At 41.7% G+C, this 14,944-nt stretch overlaps 1 protein-coding gene across 2 annotated transcripts in view; it reads right to left on the bottom strand.

Moving 5' to 3' along the window:
• Window positions 1–2,684, bottom strand: part of Clcn4 (chloride voltage-gated channel 4) — a 66,199-nt gene extending 63,515 nt beyond the window's left edge. Inside the window, exons 1-2 of one of the 2 annotated variants that reach the window (XM_006256828.5) lie at window positions 2,416–2,684; window positions 1,025–1,167 (exon numbers count right to left, since the gene is read on the bottom strand). In XM_006256828.5, coding sequence (XP_006256890.1) covers window positions 1,025–1,038 — 14 coding nt within the window. In that variant the 5' untranslated portion in view covers window positions 1,039–1,167; window positions 2,416–2,684. The remainder of the gene's footprint in view (window positions 1–1,024; window positions 1,168–2,415) is intronic. The other variant, NM_022198.2, reaches the window with a different exon arrangement.
• Between the last annotated feature and the right edge of the window lie 12,260 nt (window positions 2,685–14,944).

Genomic DNA, 14,944 nt, shown 5'->3' with positions numbered 1-14,944 from the left:
GCCCTAGCTCCTAAAGACATAAGGTTTTCAGTAGAGAATATTACATTCTCCTCTCTAGGATACCCACACAAGTACTGACCACAGACCAGAAGAAAGGAATATAAACAGGGTTGGTTGAAAAGAGGGCATTAACTTCCCTCCCTCCCCACCCCACACACACATGCATACACTGGCTGTCATGCTGGGACTGAAGTCACCTGACCCTCCATCTGCCGCTGAGTCATCAAGCCCCTTCCTTCAGTGAGCTAATTATGCAGCAAAGCAATTAAGAAGAATGCTGGAAATTCTAAAGGTCTGGGTTATCTCCAACCCCCAGGTCTCATTAAGGGCCACTTTGTTCTTAGATATATTGCCACATTTTACCATGACCTGTTATCTTTGAAAACTAAATTTTACTGTATTTCATTGAATGCTGTTATTTTTAAATCTACTGAAAACACATTTGAGGGGGGAGGCACATTTAAGTGCTGGACTCTTGCATAATAATGCAAAACTGACTTAGATTGCAGCTCAGAAGTTGCCATTCCCTAGCAAGTTTTTGCTTTGAATGGAATTAGACTCACTGCTGAGAAGCAACCTCTGTGAGAAGAATTAATAAAGATTCCTTTATTCAGCCAGCACAATGGCAGAAGGAAAATGGTTTATGGCTATCTTTTCAAAGCAGCTCCTTCACTTGGTCTCTGGCCTTAGAATATATGTGTTGTAGTCAGTACAAAATTTTCTGCCCCTTCCTAGCAAGAGGCTGCTATTATTTTTCTGTCTGGCCCTTGCCCACTTTCTGCCCGTGAGCATGCCAAAACCCAACTCACTAAGAGACCTGCACCAGGCCACTCCCCATCTGATGCTTGCAACAGCAAAAGCAGCAGGAGGAAACAGCTGTGGGTAGCAGGCATTGTAGCAGCCAAAGGCCCGACTTTCGGTTTTAGGGGATGCTGCCAGGGCAGCAGACCACCCGGGTTCCACCTGCAGCGTCTGTACTGCTGGGAGCTCCAGGAAGAGCATCCGGGCACCGTGCACCCCTTACCTGCAGTGCCGCATCTTGCAGCGTGGCCGTCCACCTGGACAGCATCCTAGAGCATCCTTTCTTCAGCGCGTCTGCTGCGAGTTCTGTGACGTCATCAGGAGGCGTGCTCCACGCTGCCACGTGATATCTTTGAAGTCCTGCGGCTGGGAGCAAGACCAGAGGTCTGAGGGTGGGGTGGGAAGACCCTAGATGTTCCAGAAGTGGCAGGTAACACTCAGTCTGACCTTCTTTCAGGGCGTTTGTTTTGATGCATGTCTATTGCTTGGCCTTATTGGGACAGTTATGGGAAACGGCACACAGGGACAATCAACATTATTACAGGCTCCAAGCATGTAATAGGATTTGACAAAAGGTAGCAATAAGGAGATTATTGTAGGAAGAAACACAATCTGGTGTTCTACTTTATCAGATGCAATAGAGAAATATATTTTATGAAAATCAAAATGATACCCGAAATAGACCATGCATGCACTAGACACTGCACTAGAAAATTGGTGTTCCAAATAATATGTGAAATATTACACGCAGGCAATTCTTGATGGAATATTCTAGCAATTGCACTGATGACTAATACTTTAAGTTACTCTCAGTGACTGCATTACATTGGTTTTATTTGCTAAGAAAAAATCAGTGGCACCACACATTAATACTATTTACTGTAATATTTGAATATTTAAAATAAAAGACTGTTGACAGAACATAACTGTATGTGTCTGTGTTTATTTTTCTTAACTCCTGGGGTAAGACATTTCATCTCTCAAGCATGAGTTTATTGAAAACAACTCATTATTTCAGGTTGTCTAATTTTTCTGACATTCTGAAGAAGTGAGTCACTTTAATATTAAAATGTACATTGTCAACATTTTTCATTCACACTAAAACAGTCTTTTCTTAAAAGCTTTTGAAAAATCTGTGAACAGTTCATAAATTGGAATTTGCACATTTGGAATTAAAGCAGCTCTTGTATAAAATGTTTGTTTGCCAAACTACATGAATGTTGTGGGAATGTAAAAGGGCAATAATAGAAGCTCTTTTCCTTCATATCCCATTTGTTTTAACTTTAAATCACAATTTATAACATTCCTTTTGATCACTCCCCTGAAATGCACATTAAATAGATTGTTTTACAAACAGGCATGGATTAAATTGACCAGCCACTTATATCAACAGCTTTTATTTCCTTCTATATTTAACCTTGTCCCTTTTGCCACCATTGCCTCTGGATTAACCACATTTCTGCTCAAAGGTCAAACTCTAATTTAGATTAAATACAGCCCTCACCTTTCTCAGCAATCTATTATTTTCAAGATCATACTTTTTTAAACTGACAGTGGTGTGGATTTCTAGGTCACTCCTCTCAGGTTTGTTTCTCAGAGTGACAAATAACTTACCTTTATAGCTCTGGGATACAAAGGCAAATTGCTACTGCAATTCCTGGCTCCTTTGGGTCGAGAGTCTGAAGCACACAGAAACTGACAAGTTCATTTTCCTGCCAGAGGCAAATGTCGGTTTCAGCCTCAGGCTCACAGAGGGCCCGGGAGGCAGTCTGGCAGTATCACGTGTTCAGTCAGCCACTCAGTCCAGCTCTGCCCTACTGGTCAGCTCTTGGCTCTGGAAGATAGCCTTTGCAATGTGGTTGGCCTTTTACTCCCGGTAGAAAGGTGTCTGGAGAAGGTGCCCTATTTCTGCAATAAAGGACACCCCACCTCCAGCAGCTAGTGCTCCCTGGTCATAGTTTCCCCAGGGTTGGGGTGGAGGACATAATCAACCCTGCTGCCAGCAGCATGTAACTGACCCTACTGCCCACAGTTTTCTTCTGTGTTCAGCTTGGCTGACGTGACTGAAAACCTTCCTCATCCAAGGACAGTTTTTTGTTTGTTTAAGGCTAGTTTCACCCTCTCTTTTTCCAAGTGATTTCTCAATTGAAAGCACACACACACACACACACACACACACACACACACACACACACCAGGTATGGTGGCACACACCTTTAATTCCAGAACTCCAGCACACAGGAGGAAGAGGGGCATGTGGACCTCTGCAATCTCAAGGACAGCCTAGTCTACAGAGTATGTTCCAGGACAGACAGGGCTACACAGAGAAACCCTGTCTCAAAAACCAGACCAACTACCAAACAAAAGGGCTACACAGAGAAACCCTGTCTCAAAAACCAGACTAACTACCAAACAAACAAAAGGAAAGAAAGCACACATATGCTGTCTGTCTGTCTGTCTTGTGTTTTACACACACACACACACACACACACACACACACAAACTGCAATAGACCTAAAATTACTATGATGGTAGATACTTAAGGAGAAAAAGATGTTCATAGCAGATTAAATGGAACACATTTAAGCTTCAAAACATGTACGAAGTAATTTATCTGTTGTATGAGGGTGTAAGGTAATCATGTCTAGCTACACAAACTGTTACATATGAACACAGAAAATAATTAAAAATCAAATTCATCAAATTATCAAATGTGGCAACTGACTGGTGAATAGGATTAGGAGGTATTTAAATTTCCTTCTTCTTCCTCTCCCCCTTCTGCTATGCAATAATTTCTCCACAGTGACAGTTTTCTGACAAGAGAAATATGTAGAATACATGTAGCTTCTTTTGATGTACAGTTTTTATTTGAAAAGTCTCCAGTCCCAAACACAAAGCTTGAAGGGAAAAATCACAGGTGTTCTCTGGAGTCCTACCTGTCAGCCACTGGAATGGAGGACCAATAATGTAATTTTCTCTTTCTGGTAACCCTGCTTCATTAGATGTAGACGCACCGTTAAACTCTAATTTCTAGATCCAATTCCTTTTTTTTTCTTCACATATTTTGTAATTTCATAACATGGAACTTCTTAAACTTTTCCCCGGGGCTGGAGTGATGGCTCAGAGGTTAAGAGTGCTGACTGCTCTTCCAAAGGTCCTGAGTTCAAATCCCAGCAACCACATGGTGGCTCACAACCATCTGGAATGAAATCTGATGCCCTCTTCTGGTGTGTCTGAGAACAGCTACAGTGCACTCACATACATAAAATCTTAAAAAAAAAAAAAAAGAAAGAAACTTTTCCCCTCTTCATTATCTGTACTTTTTCCAGAAACACACACAAGATTCACAACACTGTGGGATTGTTGTAGAGTTGGGGGTCCTTTGTTTTGTTCTGTTTTGAGACACAGTCTCACTTTGTAGCTTGAGTGTTGTGAGCCACTTTGCACAACTAAAACACTGGTTCTTTTTTTCTTTTTTTTTATTTTATTTTATTAACTTGCGTATTTCTTATATACATTTCGAGTGTTATTTCCTTTCCCGGTTTCCGGGCAAACATCCCCTAATCCCTCCCCCTCCCCTTCTTTATGGGTGTTCCCCTCCCCATCCTTCCCCCATTGCCGCCCTCCCCCCAACAGTCTAGTTCACTGGGGTTTCATTCTTAGCAGGACCCAGGGCTTCCCCTTCCACTGGTGCTCTTACTAGGATATTCATTGCTACCTATGAGGTCAGAGTCCAGGGTCAGTCCATGTATAGTCTTTAGGTAGTGGCTTAGTCCCTGGAAGCTCTGGTTGCTTGACATTGTTGTACATATGGGGTCTCGAGCCCCTTCAAGCTCTTCCAGTTCTCTCTCTGATTCCTTCAACGCGGGTCCTATTCTCATAAAACACTGGTTCTTAATAGGAATAATGTTGTTCCTTTTTCCCTGGGGATATTTGCAGCTGCCTGACCCATGTACTATAGGGATAAGCTTGGAGCCCTGAGACACTGGGGAACAGGCTACAGTGTGAATAAATGCTTCTCATAGCAGTGAATGATATAGCCTCAAATATCAATAATGCTGAGGCTTCGGGCCTCCAGCTTAGAATGATTTATAAAGTAAGATTTGATGTCCCAACTATTCTGAAGCACCCTCCCTCCCTGATAATGTGCTAGAGGCTCTGCTACATAATAAAGAACCTTACTTGGTCATAAAGAAAGAATAACACCATCTCTTAAAAAACCCCAAGGATTTGGTGGTTATATATCTAGGGAGGAGGACCCAATGTCTGGCTCAAAGAGACTGGTCGAAAGTTTCAAGAGTTTTGGAATGCATTAAATATGATTTAAACATACATGTCTCAAGGACTCTCACTTCCCTGTGTCAAATATTCAATGTACTGAGCACATTCTCCAGGGTGTCCTTTGATGCTTTCAGCTAAGTATTACCAGCAATTGAATGGGTGAAATGCTATGTCCTTATCTTGGAGGATAGACTAAAGAGCCTTAACATTGTTTTTTACCCTCTAACTTGGAGCATTGTGTGGTCAGACATGGACTCATGGTCCCTGCTTCTCCTATCATTTCGTTGTTAAACCCACAGCTTCCAAGACCCTGACATGGCATATACTACATTATTTTCAAATCACTTGCTCACATCAGTCCTACAGTTCTTGGAGAGCAGCAAGAGCTGGATCTTTCTCTCAAGGAAAGATCAACATTCAACACTATCTCTAGGCCATACCAAGTTTTACTAGCTCTGCTCAAATATCTTCAGCCAATTGGCTAGTGAAATGCATCAGAGGTTAAGAGTGCTTGCTGCTCTTGCAGAGGACCCCCCAATTAGGTTTCTGGTACCAAATCCTGTGGCTTGAAACTGACTATAACTCTAGCTCTAGACGATTAGAGACTTTCTTCTGAACCCTGCAAGTACCTACACTGACATGTACCCATATCCATACGTGTGTGTGTGTGTGTGTGTGTGTGTGTGTGTGTGTGTGTATGCACAATTAAAAATAAAAGTTAAAAATCCAGGGACTAAGCCACTACCCAAAGACTATACATGGACTGACCCTGGATTCTAACCTCATAGGTAGCAATGAATAGCCTAGTAAGAGCACCAGTGGAAGGGGAAGCCCTTTGTCCTGCCAAGATTGAACCCCCAGTGAAAGTGATTGTTGGGGAGAGGGCGGTAATGGGGGGAGGATGGGGAGGGGAACAACCATATAGAAGGGGAGGGGGAGGAATTAGGGGGATGTTGGCCTGGAAACCGGGAAAGGGAATAACATTCAAAATGTAAATAAGAAATACTCAAGTTAATAAAAAAAAGATAAGAAAACACTTAAGATGGAAAAAAAGAAAAAGAAAAAAATACTGGGAGGATGGAGGAAGGACCTTGGATGTAGGACTAGGAGAGGTCAGTCAGTGATTTGGATGTAAATAAGTAAATAAATACACGAAATAAATAATATATTCTCAACCAAAATTTAACACATCTAACTTATAACTTAATGTATTATAAATAGATGATATGAATTTCTCTGTTATTTTTGAGACAATCTCATGTATCTCAGGCAGTCATCAAATTTACCATGTAGCTGAGAATGACCTTGAACTTCTGATTCGTTTACTGCCCTCTCCTAGAGGCTGGGATTGCAGACATACATACCATACAATGGTTAGGATCAAACCATTAACATTGCACCACCATACAATGTTAAGGATCAAACACAGGGTTTTGTGTATGCCAAGCAAGCACTCTACCAATTGAGCTACAGCCCCAGTCCTATCTGTGCTATTTTTTCAAATCTGCATAAAGTTCAGTTTTCCCTTCTGCAAATAGGGTCAGTGTTATAGAATCTACCTGTGCTGGCTCATTTTTTGTCAATTTGACTTAAGCTAGAGTTATCTGAAAAGAAGGAACCTCAATAGAGAAAAATACCTCCAAAAGGTCCAGCTGCAGGATATTTCCTTAATTAGTAGGATAGGCCCAGCTTATTGTAGGTGGTGCTGGTGGTCCTGGGTTCTATAAGAAATCAGGATAGGCGAACCATAAGGAGAAAGCCAGTAATTAGCACTCCTCCATGGCCTCTGCATCTGCTCCTGCCTCCAGGTTCCTACCCTGTTTGAGTTCCTGTTCTGACTTCCTTCAATAATGAAAAATGACACTGAAGAAAGAGTAAACAGTTTCCTCCCCAAGTTGCTTTGGTCATGGTTTTGTTTCATCACAGCAATAATAACCCTAACTATGATAGCACTATTGGAAGTGATGTGAGACATTAAGAAGGAGAAAGCAATGCCCACCCCCTTTCTGTATGGGAAATGTGATGGGAAATGTATGCACCTATATATAGTAATCACCTAACTAAGTGAAAATTGTTGAGAGTCCACACACAGGGTTGGGGGAAGAGAAAGAGGAGGGTTATACTCAATTCATTTACATGCCATTGTCCAACAGTATATAACCATCTTTGGGGGAGACATCAGACATACGAACCCATAGCTAACTGGAAATGACTGCTACCCTTGCACAATAATTCAGGCTCCTCAAACAACTATACATTTTTAAAAAGATTTATTTTTTTCATCCTACATATTTTAATGTTTGAGCACTACATTCATACCCGTTGACCTCAGAGATCAGAAGAAGGTGCTGGAGCCTCTAGGGCTGGAGTTATCTAGACAATTGGGAGCCACCATGTGAATCGAACCCAGCTCCTCTGCAAGAACAAATATACTTAAATATAGAACCATCTTTTCAGTCTCAAAGAGCATGTTTTAAAATGTGATACTTTCTGCACTGGGCACTTTAGTATTAGTATTTATTATTTTAAGGGGATGGGCAGTGTGTTTGTGTTTATGTTGGAGCACCACTTGCATGCCTAGTACCTGCAGAGACCAAAAGACAGCATTGGATCCCCTAGAACTGGAGTTACAGATTGTTGTGAACTGACCATGTAAGGGCTAGGAACCAAACCCAGATAGGTCCTTTGGAAGAGTAGTCAGTACTGTTAACTGCTGCTGAGCCAACTCTTCAGTCCCTTGCACTAATTTTTACATTAACAAAGACAGCAATCTCTTTAAATACCTTTTGTGGTGCTCTTAAACCTTGCACCCAAGGCAAGTGCCTCACTTACTTCCAAATTTCAGCCCTGAGTAGCTAGTAAGGTATTCCGAGAATTGTGAATCTTGCAAAAGCCCATTCCACTTGTGTTTCACACCTGGGTCCATTGCCTTGATTGAAAGAAAGAAGGAAGAAATTCTTCCCATCTAGTTTATTACTACATGTGATCGGTGTCGTAAAAAATTTAGGAGAATAAGGTAATAATGTGATATGTAAGACTATGCAATCCAGTCTTTTTCAGGCATTCTGAACTTTGTTTATAGATCACATCAGACATCTAAAACCTGCAAACTTGGACCATGTTACTCAGTTATCTAGGCAGTAGGAATGCCTTTATGGATGTGATAAATTACAGCCTTAAACACCCTGTTCTGCAATGGAATTACTGTCAAGGTCATTGTCCATTCTAGGCTGCCTGAGACAATAACCTCTAAAAGTTGTGAGAGTAAGGGAACTCTTACTCCACCCCACCACCACACCCCGGAAAACTCTACATTTAGAACTCTGAGGGTGATAGTATCTCCTTTTACTATTCAGCTGCCAGGAAACTCAGATTGTGTTCAGGCAACTCACTAGTCTGTCTCCACTCCCCCCTCTATTCTGCTTCCCTCCCCCCCAGGTTGAACCTGGGAATATACACATGATAGATCAACATTTTAACACTGAGCTACAATATGAGCCCGCTTCTTGACATTTTGCTTTGAAACAATCTCACTTATTTACCCAGGTTAGCATTGAACCCACTGTGTAGCCCAAGCTTGTCTTAAACTGTTAATACACTTGTCTCAGCCGGGATAATAGGCATGTATCACCAAGCTTGGATTAGAAGGCTGTCTTCTCTACTTCGCATATGTATCGTGGTGTCTCTGCTAGTGGCAATCAGCTCAGCTCAAAATGATCTTATGGTTTCTCTTGCTCTTCCCTTCCTGCTTCCACTCTGTCCTCTTGTCCCTTCCCTTTCTCTCCCCACATTCTTCCCCCATCTCTCTCCACATGCCCGAGGCTTGACTCTACTTCTCTACTCTCTTCCCTCTTCCCTCTTCCCTCTTCCCTCTTCCCTCTTCCCTCTTCCCTCTTCCCTCTTCTTCCCTCTTCCCTCTTCTTCCCTCTTCCCTCCTCTCTCTCTCTCTCTCTCTCTCTCTCTCTCTCTCTCTCTCTCTCTCTCTCTCTTTCTCTCTCTGTGTGTGTCTTTCTTTGTCTCTACTATCCTCTCAACCCCATTCCCTTGCCCTGAATAATCTCTATTTTATAGTAAAAAAAAAAGTGGGTTTTGTGACTCATTTAGTTAAATCAGGACAATATGTGTGACCATTGGATTGGGACTGCCCATTGGAAGCCAGTCAGCTCATGGCTAACTTCAAACTACTGACTAATGAATTTGAAATTAATTCAATGGCCATTGTTACACATCTCCATTGCATAGAAGTCATAGAAATAATTGGGTTTTTATTTAGTTATTTAAACTTTCCTTTAATTTGTAATACTATCCAAAGGTAGTATTTCAGCAGTAAGGGGCACTGAGCACTTCCTCCCTCCATGCCTGACTGTTGATGTACCCATTTTTGTGCAGACCCAGTATAGTACTCCACAGTTGTGGAATGTTCATGCTTTGAACAACTGTGTATTACACCAGAAGGCTACATTTTATGGCCCTTCTCCTATCTTCAGACTTTTACCTGCTTTCCACTCTCCTTTCACACAGTGTTCCCTGAGTTTGGAAGAAATGATAGAAATGTCTTCTTTAGGGCTGAGTACTTCACTGTCATTTAGTGCCCTGTGTAACCATACGTCTCTCCAGCCCATGAAGTTCACTGGAAAGAAAAACTTCTTTGAGATTAAGGATATATATGGTGCTTCAACACTATGTCAATTTAGCTAAATTATAGATGCACTGATTGGTTTTGTGTGTCAACTTGACACAAGCTGAAGTTATCACAGAAAAAGAAGCCTCAGTTGAGGAAATGCCTCCATGAGACCCAGCTGTAAGGCATTTTCTCAACTAATGATCAAGGCGGGGACCCATCCCATGGTGGGTGGTACCATCCCTAGGCTAGTAGTTTCTATAAAAAAGCAAGCTGAGCAAGCCAGGGGAAGCAAGCCAGTAAGTTACATTTTCCATGGCCTCTGCAATAGCTCCTGCTTCCTGACCTGCTTGGATTCCAGTCCTGACTTCCTTTGGTGATGAACAGCAATGTGAAAGTGTAAGCTGAATAAACCCTTTCCTCCCCAACTTGATTTTTGGTCATGATGTTTTGTGCAGGAATAGAAACCCTGACTAAGACAACAACAGAATTAAGGTTTTCTTTTCTCTAAGTAAGGAGAAGCTCTTTTTATCCTGGACCTGGCCTTAGAGAGAAATGTTACTTGTGTGTGTGTGTGTGTGTGTGTGTGTGTGTGTGTGTGTGTGTGTGTGTGTGGCTTAGGTATAAGAGTAATTGTGGCTTCATAGAAGGAGAGAAATGTTTCTTGACTTAGTATTGTGAAGCAGAAATAGGATTTTTTTCTGAATTGTACTGGCCAAGGATGCTTGGCACCACCCACAATGGCTACTTACAAAAGAATTAGCTCGAAATTTGAGTTAAAATTCAGTGCCTTATTCATAATAGCTACATGTTAAGTGCTTAAGGGTCACATGTGATCTAATAACTGTGATATTTTAGTAGGGATCTAGGACAACTATATCATCACAGATAATTCTATTCATGACATCAAATATTTCTAGTTAACGAATTCCACTAAAATAAAACAATTTTTCTTTATTACCTTTGGCTTGCTGCCTGTAATTTCAGGGCAGGAAAAGCAATCTAGCCAGAAAGGCTATTGGTGGGACTGATAGAAAGGCACTGTTTCTAGAGACCTGTGTTCCTCTAGGCACGGAACTCAGGTATGGTACTTCCAAATGCCACAAAACAGGCAGTTTCTACTTTTGGGGCCTCCAGGCTATGCTTCAAGAAGACATGACAATACCTGATGATTGATACAGATATTTACGAGTGGACATCCACATAAGAACTCAGAAATATACTCTTCCAAGAGTGTGCTTTTCCACTATATTGGACAACTACCCCCAAAGGTGTTCAATTCCATGTCTGTAGAACCTCTGAAGATGCTGGCTTACATAGGAAAGGATTATATAAATGTGATTAAGTTAGGGGTTCTGGAGCTACAGAGAGTTTGCCCTGTGTCTCATTTAGGCTTCTATTGCTGTGAAAAACATCTTGACCGAAAATAAGGAAAGCATACCAGGACCTCAAAGTAGAAACCTTAGGCAGCAACTGAAGCAGAGTCCAAGGAGGAATGTTGCATACTGACCTACCTGCTCCCTATGGCTTGCTCTGCCTGCTTTCTTACACACCCAGGACAACCTCCTCAGAAGTATATCACCTTCCAAAGTAGCCTCAGCTGCCTATATAAATCATCTATCAAAGAAATGCATCACAAACTTACCTACAAACCAATCTTGTTTTTTACATTTTTTATTAGTCTCATTTATTTTCAATTAATTATTTTATTTATTTACATTCCAAATTTTCCCCCTCCCAGAGTTCTTCACTACATCTCCCTTTCCTTTTGCCTCTGAGAGGGTGTTCCCCCTCCTCCACCCTACCTCTGGGCATCCCCCTTCCCTGGAGCATCAAGTCTTTACAGGACTAGGCAATCCTCTTCCACTGAGGCCAGACAAGGCAGTCTTCTGCTACATATGTGCCAGGGGGTGGGGGGAGAGGGAAGGACCAGCTCATGTATGCTCTGTGGTTGGTGGATTAGTCTCTGGAAGCTCCCACTGGTCCAGGTTAGTTGACACTGTTGGTCTTTCTATGGTATTCCCATCCCCTCCAGCTCCTTCAATCCTTCCCCTAACTCTTCCATGGGGAAGGACTGACTGTAAGTATCTGCCTCTGTTTCAGTCAGCTGCTGATACAGCCTCTCATAGGACAGCCATGCTAGGCTCCTGTCTGCAAGCACATCTTGACATCAGTAATAGTCTCAGGGATTGGTGCCATGGGTTGGATGGCCTCAGTTTTAACAGCTGAATAGTATTCCATTGTGTAAGTGAATCACATTTTCTGTATCCTTTCTTCGGTTGAGGGACATCTGGGTTGGCTCCAGTTTCTGGCTATTTCAAATAAGGCTGCTATGAACATAGTGGGGAATATGACCTCCTATAAGCCAGTCTTAGGAAAGCATTTTCTCAATTACAACTATCTCTTCCTAGATATGTTAGATCTGTGTCGAGTTTACAAACAAACAAACAATAACAACAAAAAGAACCCAACCAGCACACCCTAGAACATGTGCATGGTTGATGGGTATAATGACATCAACAGGACCTTAATAAAAGTGAGGTAGGATTAAAATAAGAAAAAATTACATGAAGGTAGAATACGCAGTTAGCAAGGGTTGCTTGGTAAGCCTTGAGAATGGAATATGGGACCACGAGCAGACAAATCTAAGAAGCTTCTAGAAGTAGAAAAGTCTAGAAAATGTTGTTGCCTAGTGTCTGCTTATGAACACAGTACTTTAATTGGCCTCAGTGTAACCCATTATAAACTTCTCTGGAAGTGTAATAAGGTAAATATGTGTTGTTTTCAATCCTAAGGTTGTTATGATCTCTTGTGTTGGAATTATTCTTGAGACCAAGAGATTTTAAAAAAGGTTTACTGAACATTAAGGTTAAGCTTAAAAGAAGGACTAGGTACTGGAACAAGTTCTTACAACTGCCAGCGGGAAAGCAAGGCAGCAGCTGAAAAGTATCTGCCAAAACAGAAGCAAGAACATTTTTATAAACCAGTATTATTAATAAATGGTCATATCCAGATGACCCGTTAAAATGAAGCATTTTAGAAATATCAAACAATGCATTTTAATATTAATCTGGGGAGAAACACAGACAGGCAAAAAAAAGAGTCTAGAACATAGAGCAGGTACATAGGTAAACAGGTGAGAAAATAACAAAGTGAAATCATCTTTGGCACTCTTGGTGTCTAACAAGATGGAGTTGTGACTGAGTGCACGGGGAGCATGGACTACTTCCCAGTACTGTGGACGATGTTATCCAATGAAGAGTTAACAAGTCATTAGGCAATGGCTTGCAATAGTAGAGATTACCATCAATATAAAAAGATTAGGAGCCTTAATACACAAGTACCAATGCACCCAGGACAAGACCTGAGCGAAGCTGAAGAACATCCAGTTAGCATGACCAATAAGCAGCTTACTAATGCTTGGACATATGTGAGTAAGTGTGTGCAGTGTTATGTATGTATGTGTTCTGCTCCTCAAATTTGGATCTACTCAAAATGTCAGGATATGATTATTTAAAAATGGCATCAGACAAATGTAATTAATCAAGGATTTTCAAACTGAAACTTAGGATGGGTCATAAACCCAACAGTTGGGTGCTTTCATAAGAGAATGGAGGGGAATATTTGAAGAGAGAAATACAGGTGAAAAGGCCCTGTGAAAATGGAAAGAGCAACAGGAGAGGTGGAGCCACAAGCCAAGGGATGTCTGTAATCCCTAGGAACTAGAAGAGACAAGAACCCTCCCTTAGAGCCCATCAGTGGAACAGTGCTCTGACACACTTGACCTTCCGACTTTTAAAAATAGGGACAATGGGTTTTGCTTTTAATCCAAAAAACTAACCTAATCAAGAAAACACAAATATGGAAAACAGCAAATGACAGGGCAAAGACCTAGAAAAAGGATTTTTTCATATATTTTGACCATATTTTCCCCTCCAACTACTCCTTTATTCTCCTCCACTTCCCTACCTACCCAATTTCCTCTCTCTCTCACCGCCCCCTCCCTCCCCTTCCCCTCCCCCTCCTCCTCCTCCTCGCCCTCTCCTCCCCCTCCCCCATAATCTCGAGCAAGGAAACAAAACCCAATAAGAGAAAATGCAAAAACACATCAAGAGAAAACACATGGAGTTTGTTTTGGGGCAGCCATCTATTGCTTGGCATGGGCCTAACCTTAAGTGTGGTTGTATTCCCAGTCAGACTCCAAGGGAGAAGGATAATTTGTCTTCTGCCAATAATTGTCTATTGTAGACAGCATTTGGGTTAGGGATGGAAGTTCCTGTTCACTTCCTTCTCCCAGTGCTGGGACCCCACCTAGCTTAAATCTGTGCCAGGTCTCGTACCTGCCGCAACAGACTCAGTTCACATGTGCCTCAATCCTGTTGTACCTAGAAGATGGTGTTTCCTTGGAGTCATCCATCACCTCTGACTTTTAAGATCTTTCAGCCTCCTTCTATAAATAAATAGATCTCTCAGCAATGAAAATATTACTTTATAAAAAGACTACTGTGTGTGCTTTATTACAGAGAAAGTAAAACACAGATAAAATAATTTTCAAATTATTGCACCTAATAGGGCTGGAGTGATGGCTCAGCAGTTAAAAGCTTATACTGCACTTTCAGAGAACTTGAGTTTGATTTCCAGCACCCAAGTTGGGTAGCTCACAAGTACCTATAATCCTTCTGCAGAGGCTTTGATATCTCCTCTGGCACTGCACTCATTTCTAGACATCCATGCATAGACATAAACATATAGACAGAATTTTTAAAAGAGCTATCAAAGTTGATCTCAAGAAATACGTTCTTATTTTTAAATTAATTTTGTCTTTGACAATTTCACACATGTATAATATATTACAGTTATTCTCACACACATACTCTCTTTTTTTCATCTTTATTAACTTGAGTATTATTTACATTTCGATTATTATTCCCTTTCCGGGTTTCCGGGCCAACATCCCCCTAACCCCCCCTCCCCTTCTGTATAGGCTTCCCCTCCCCATCCTCCCCCCATTACCACCCTCCCCCCAACAATCATGTTAACTGGGGGTTCAGTCTTGGTAGGACCAAGGGCTTCCCCTTCCACTGGTGCCCTTACTAGGATATTCATTATTACCTATGCAGTTGGAGCCCAGGGTCAGTCCATGTATAGTCTTTGGGTAGTGGCTTAGTCCCTGGAAGCTCTGGTTGGTTGGCACTGTTGTTCATATGGGGTCTCGAGCCCCTTCAAGCTCTTTCAGTCCTT

Source organism: Rattus norvegicus, chromosome X (assembly GCF_036323735.1).
Source record: "Rattus norvegicus strain BN/NHsdMcwi chromosome X, GRCr8, whole genome shotgun sequence".
In the NCBI taxonomy this organism is placed as follows: domain Eukaryota; kingdom Metazoa; phylum Chordata; class Mammalia; order Rodentia; family Muridae; genus Rattus; species Rattus norvegicus.
Note: the sequence above shows the minus strand (reverse complement) of the source record. Positions and strands in the feature narration are given on the sequence as shown.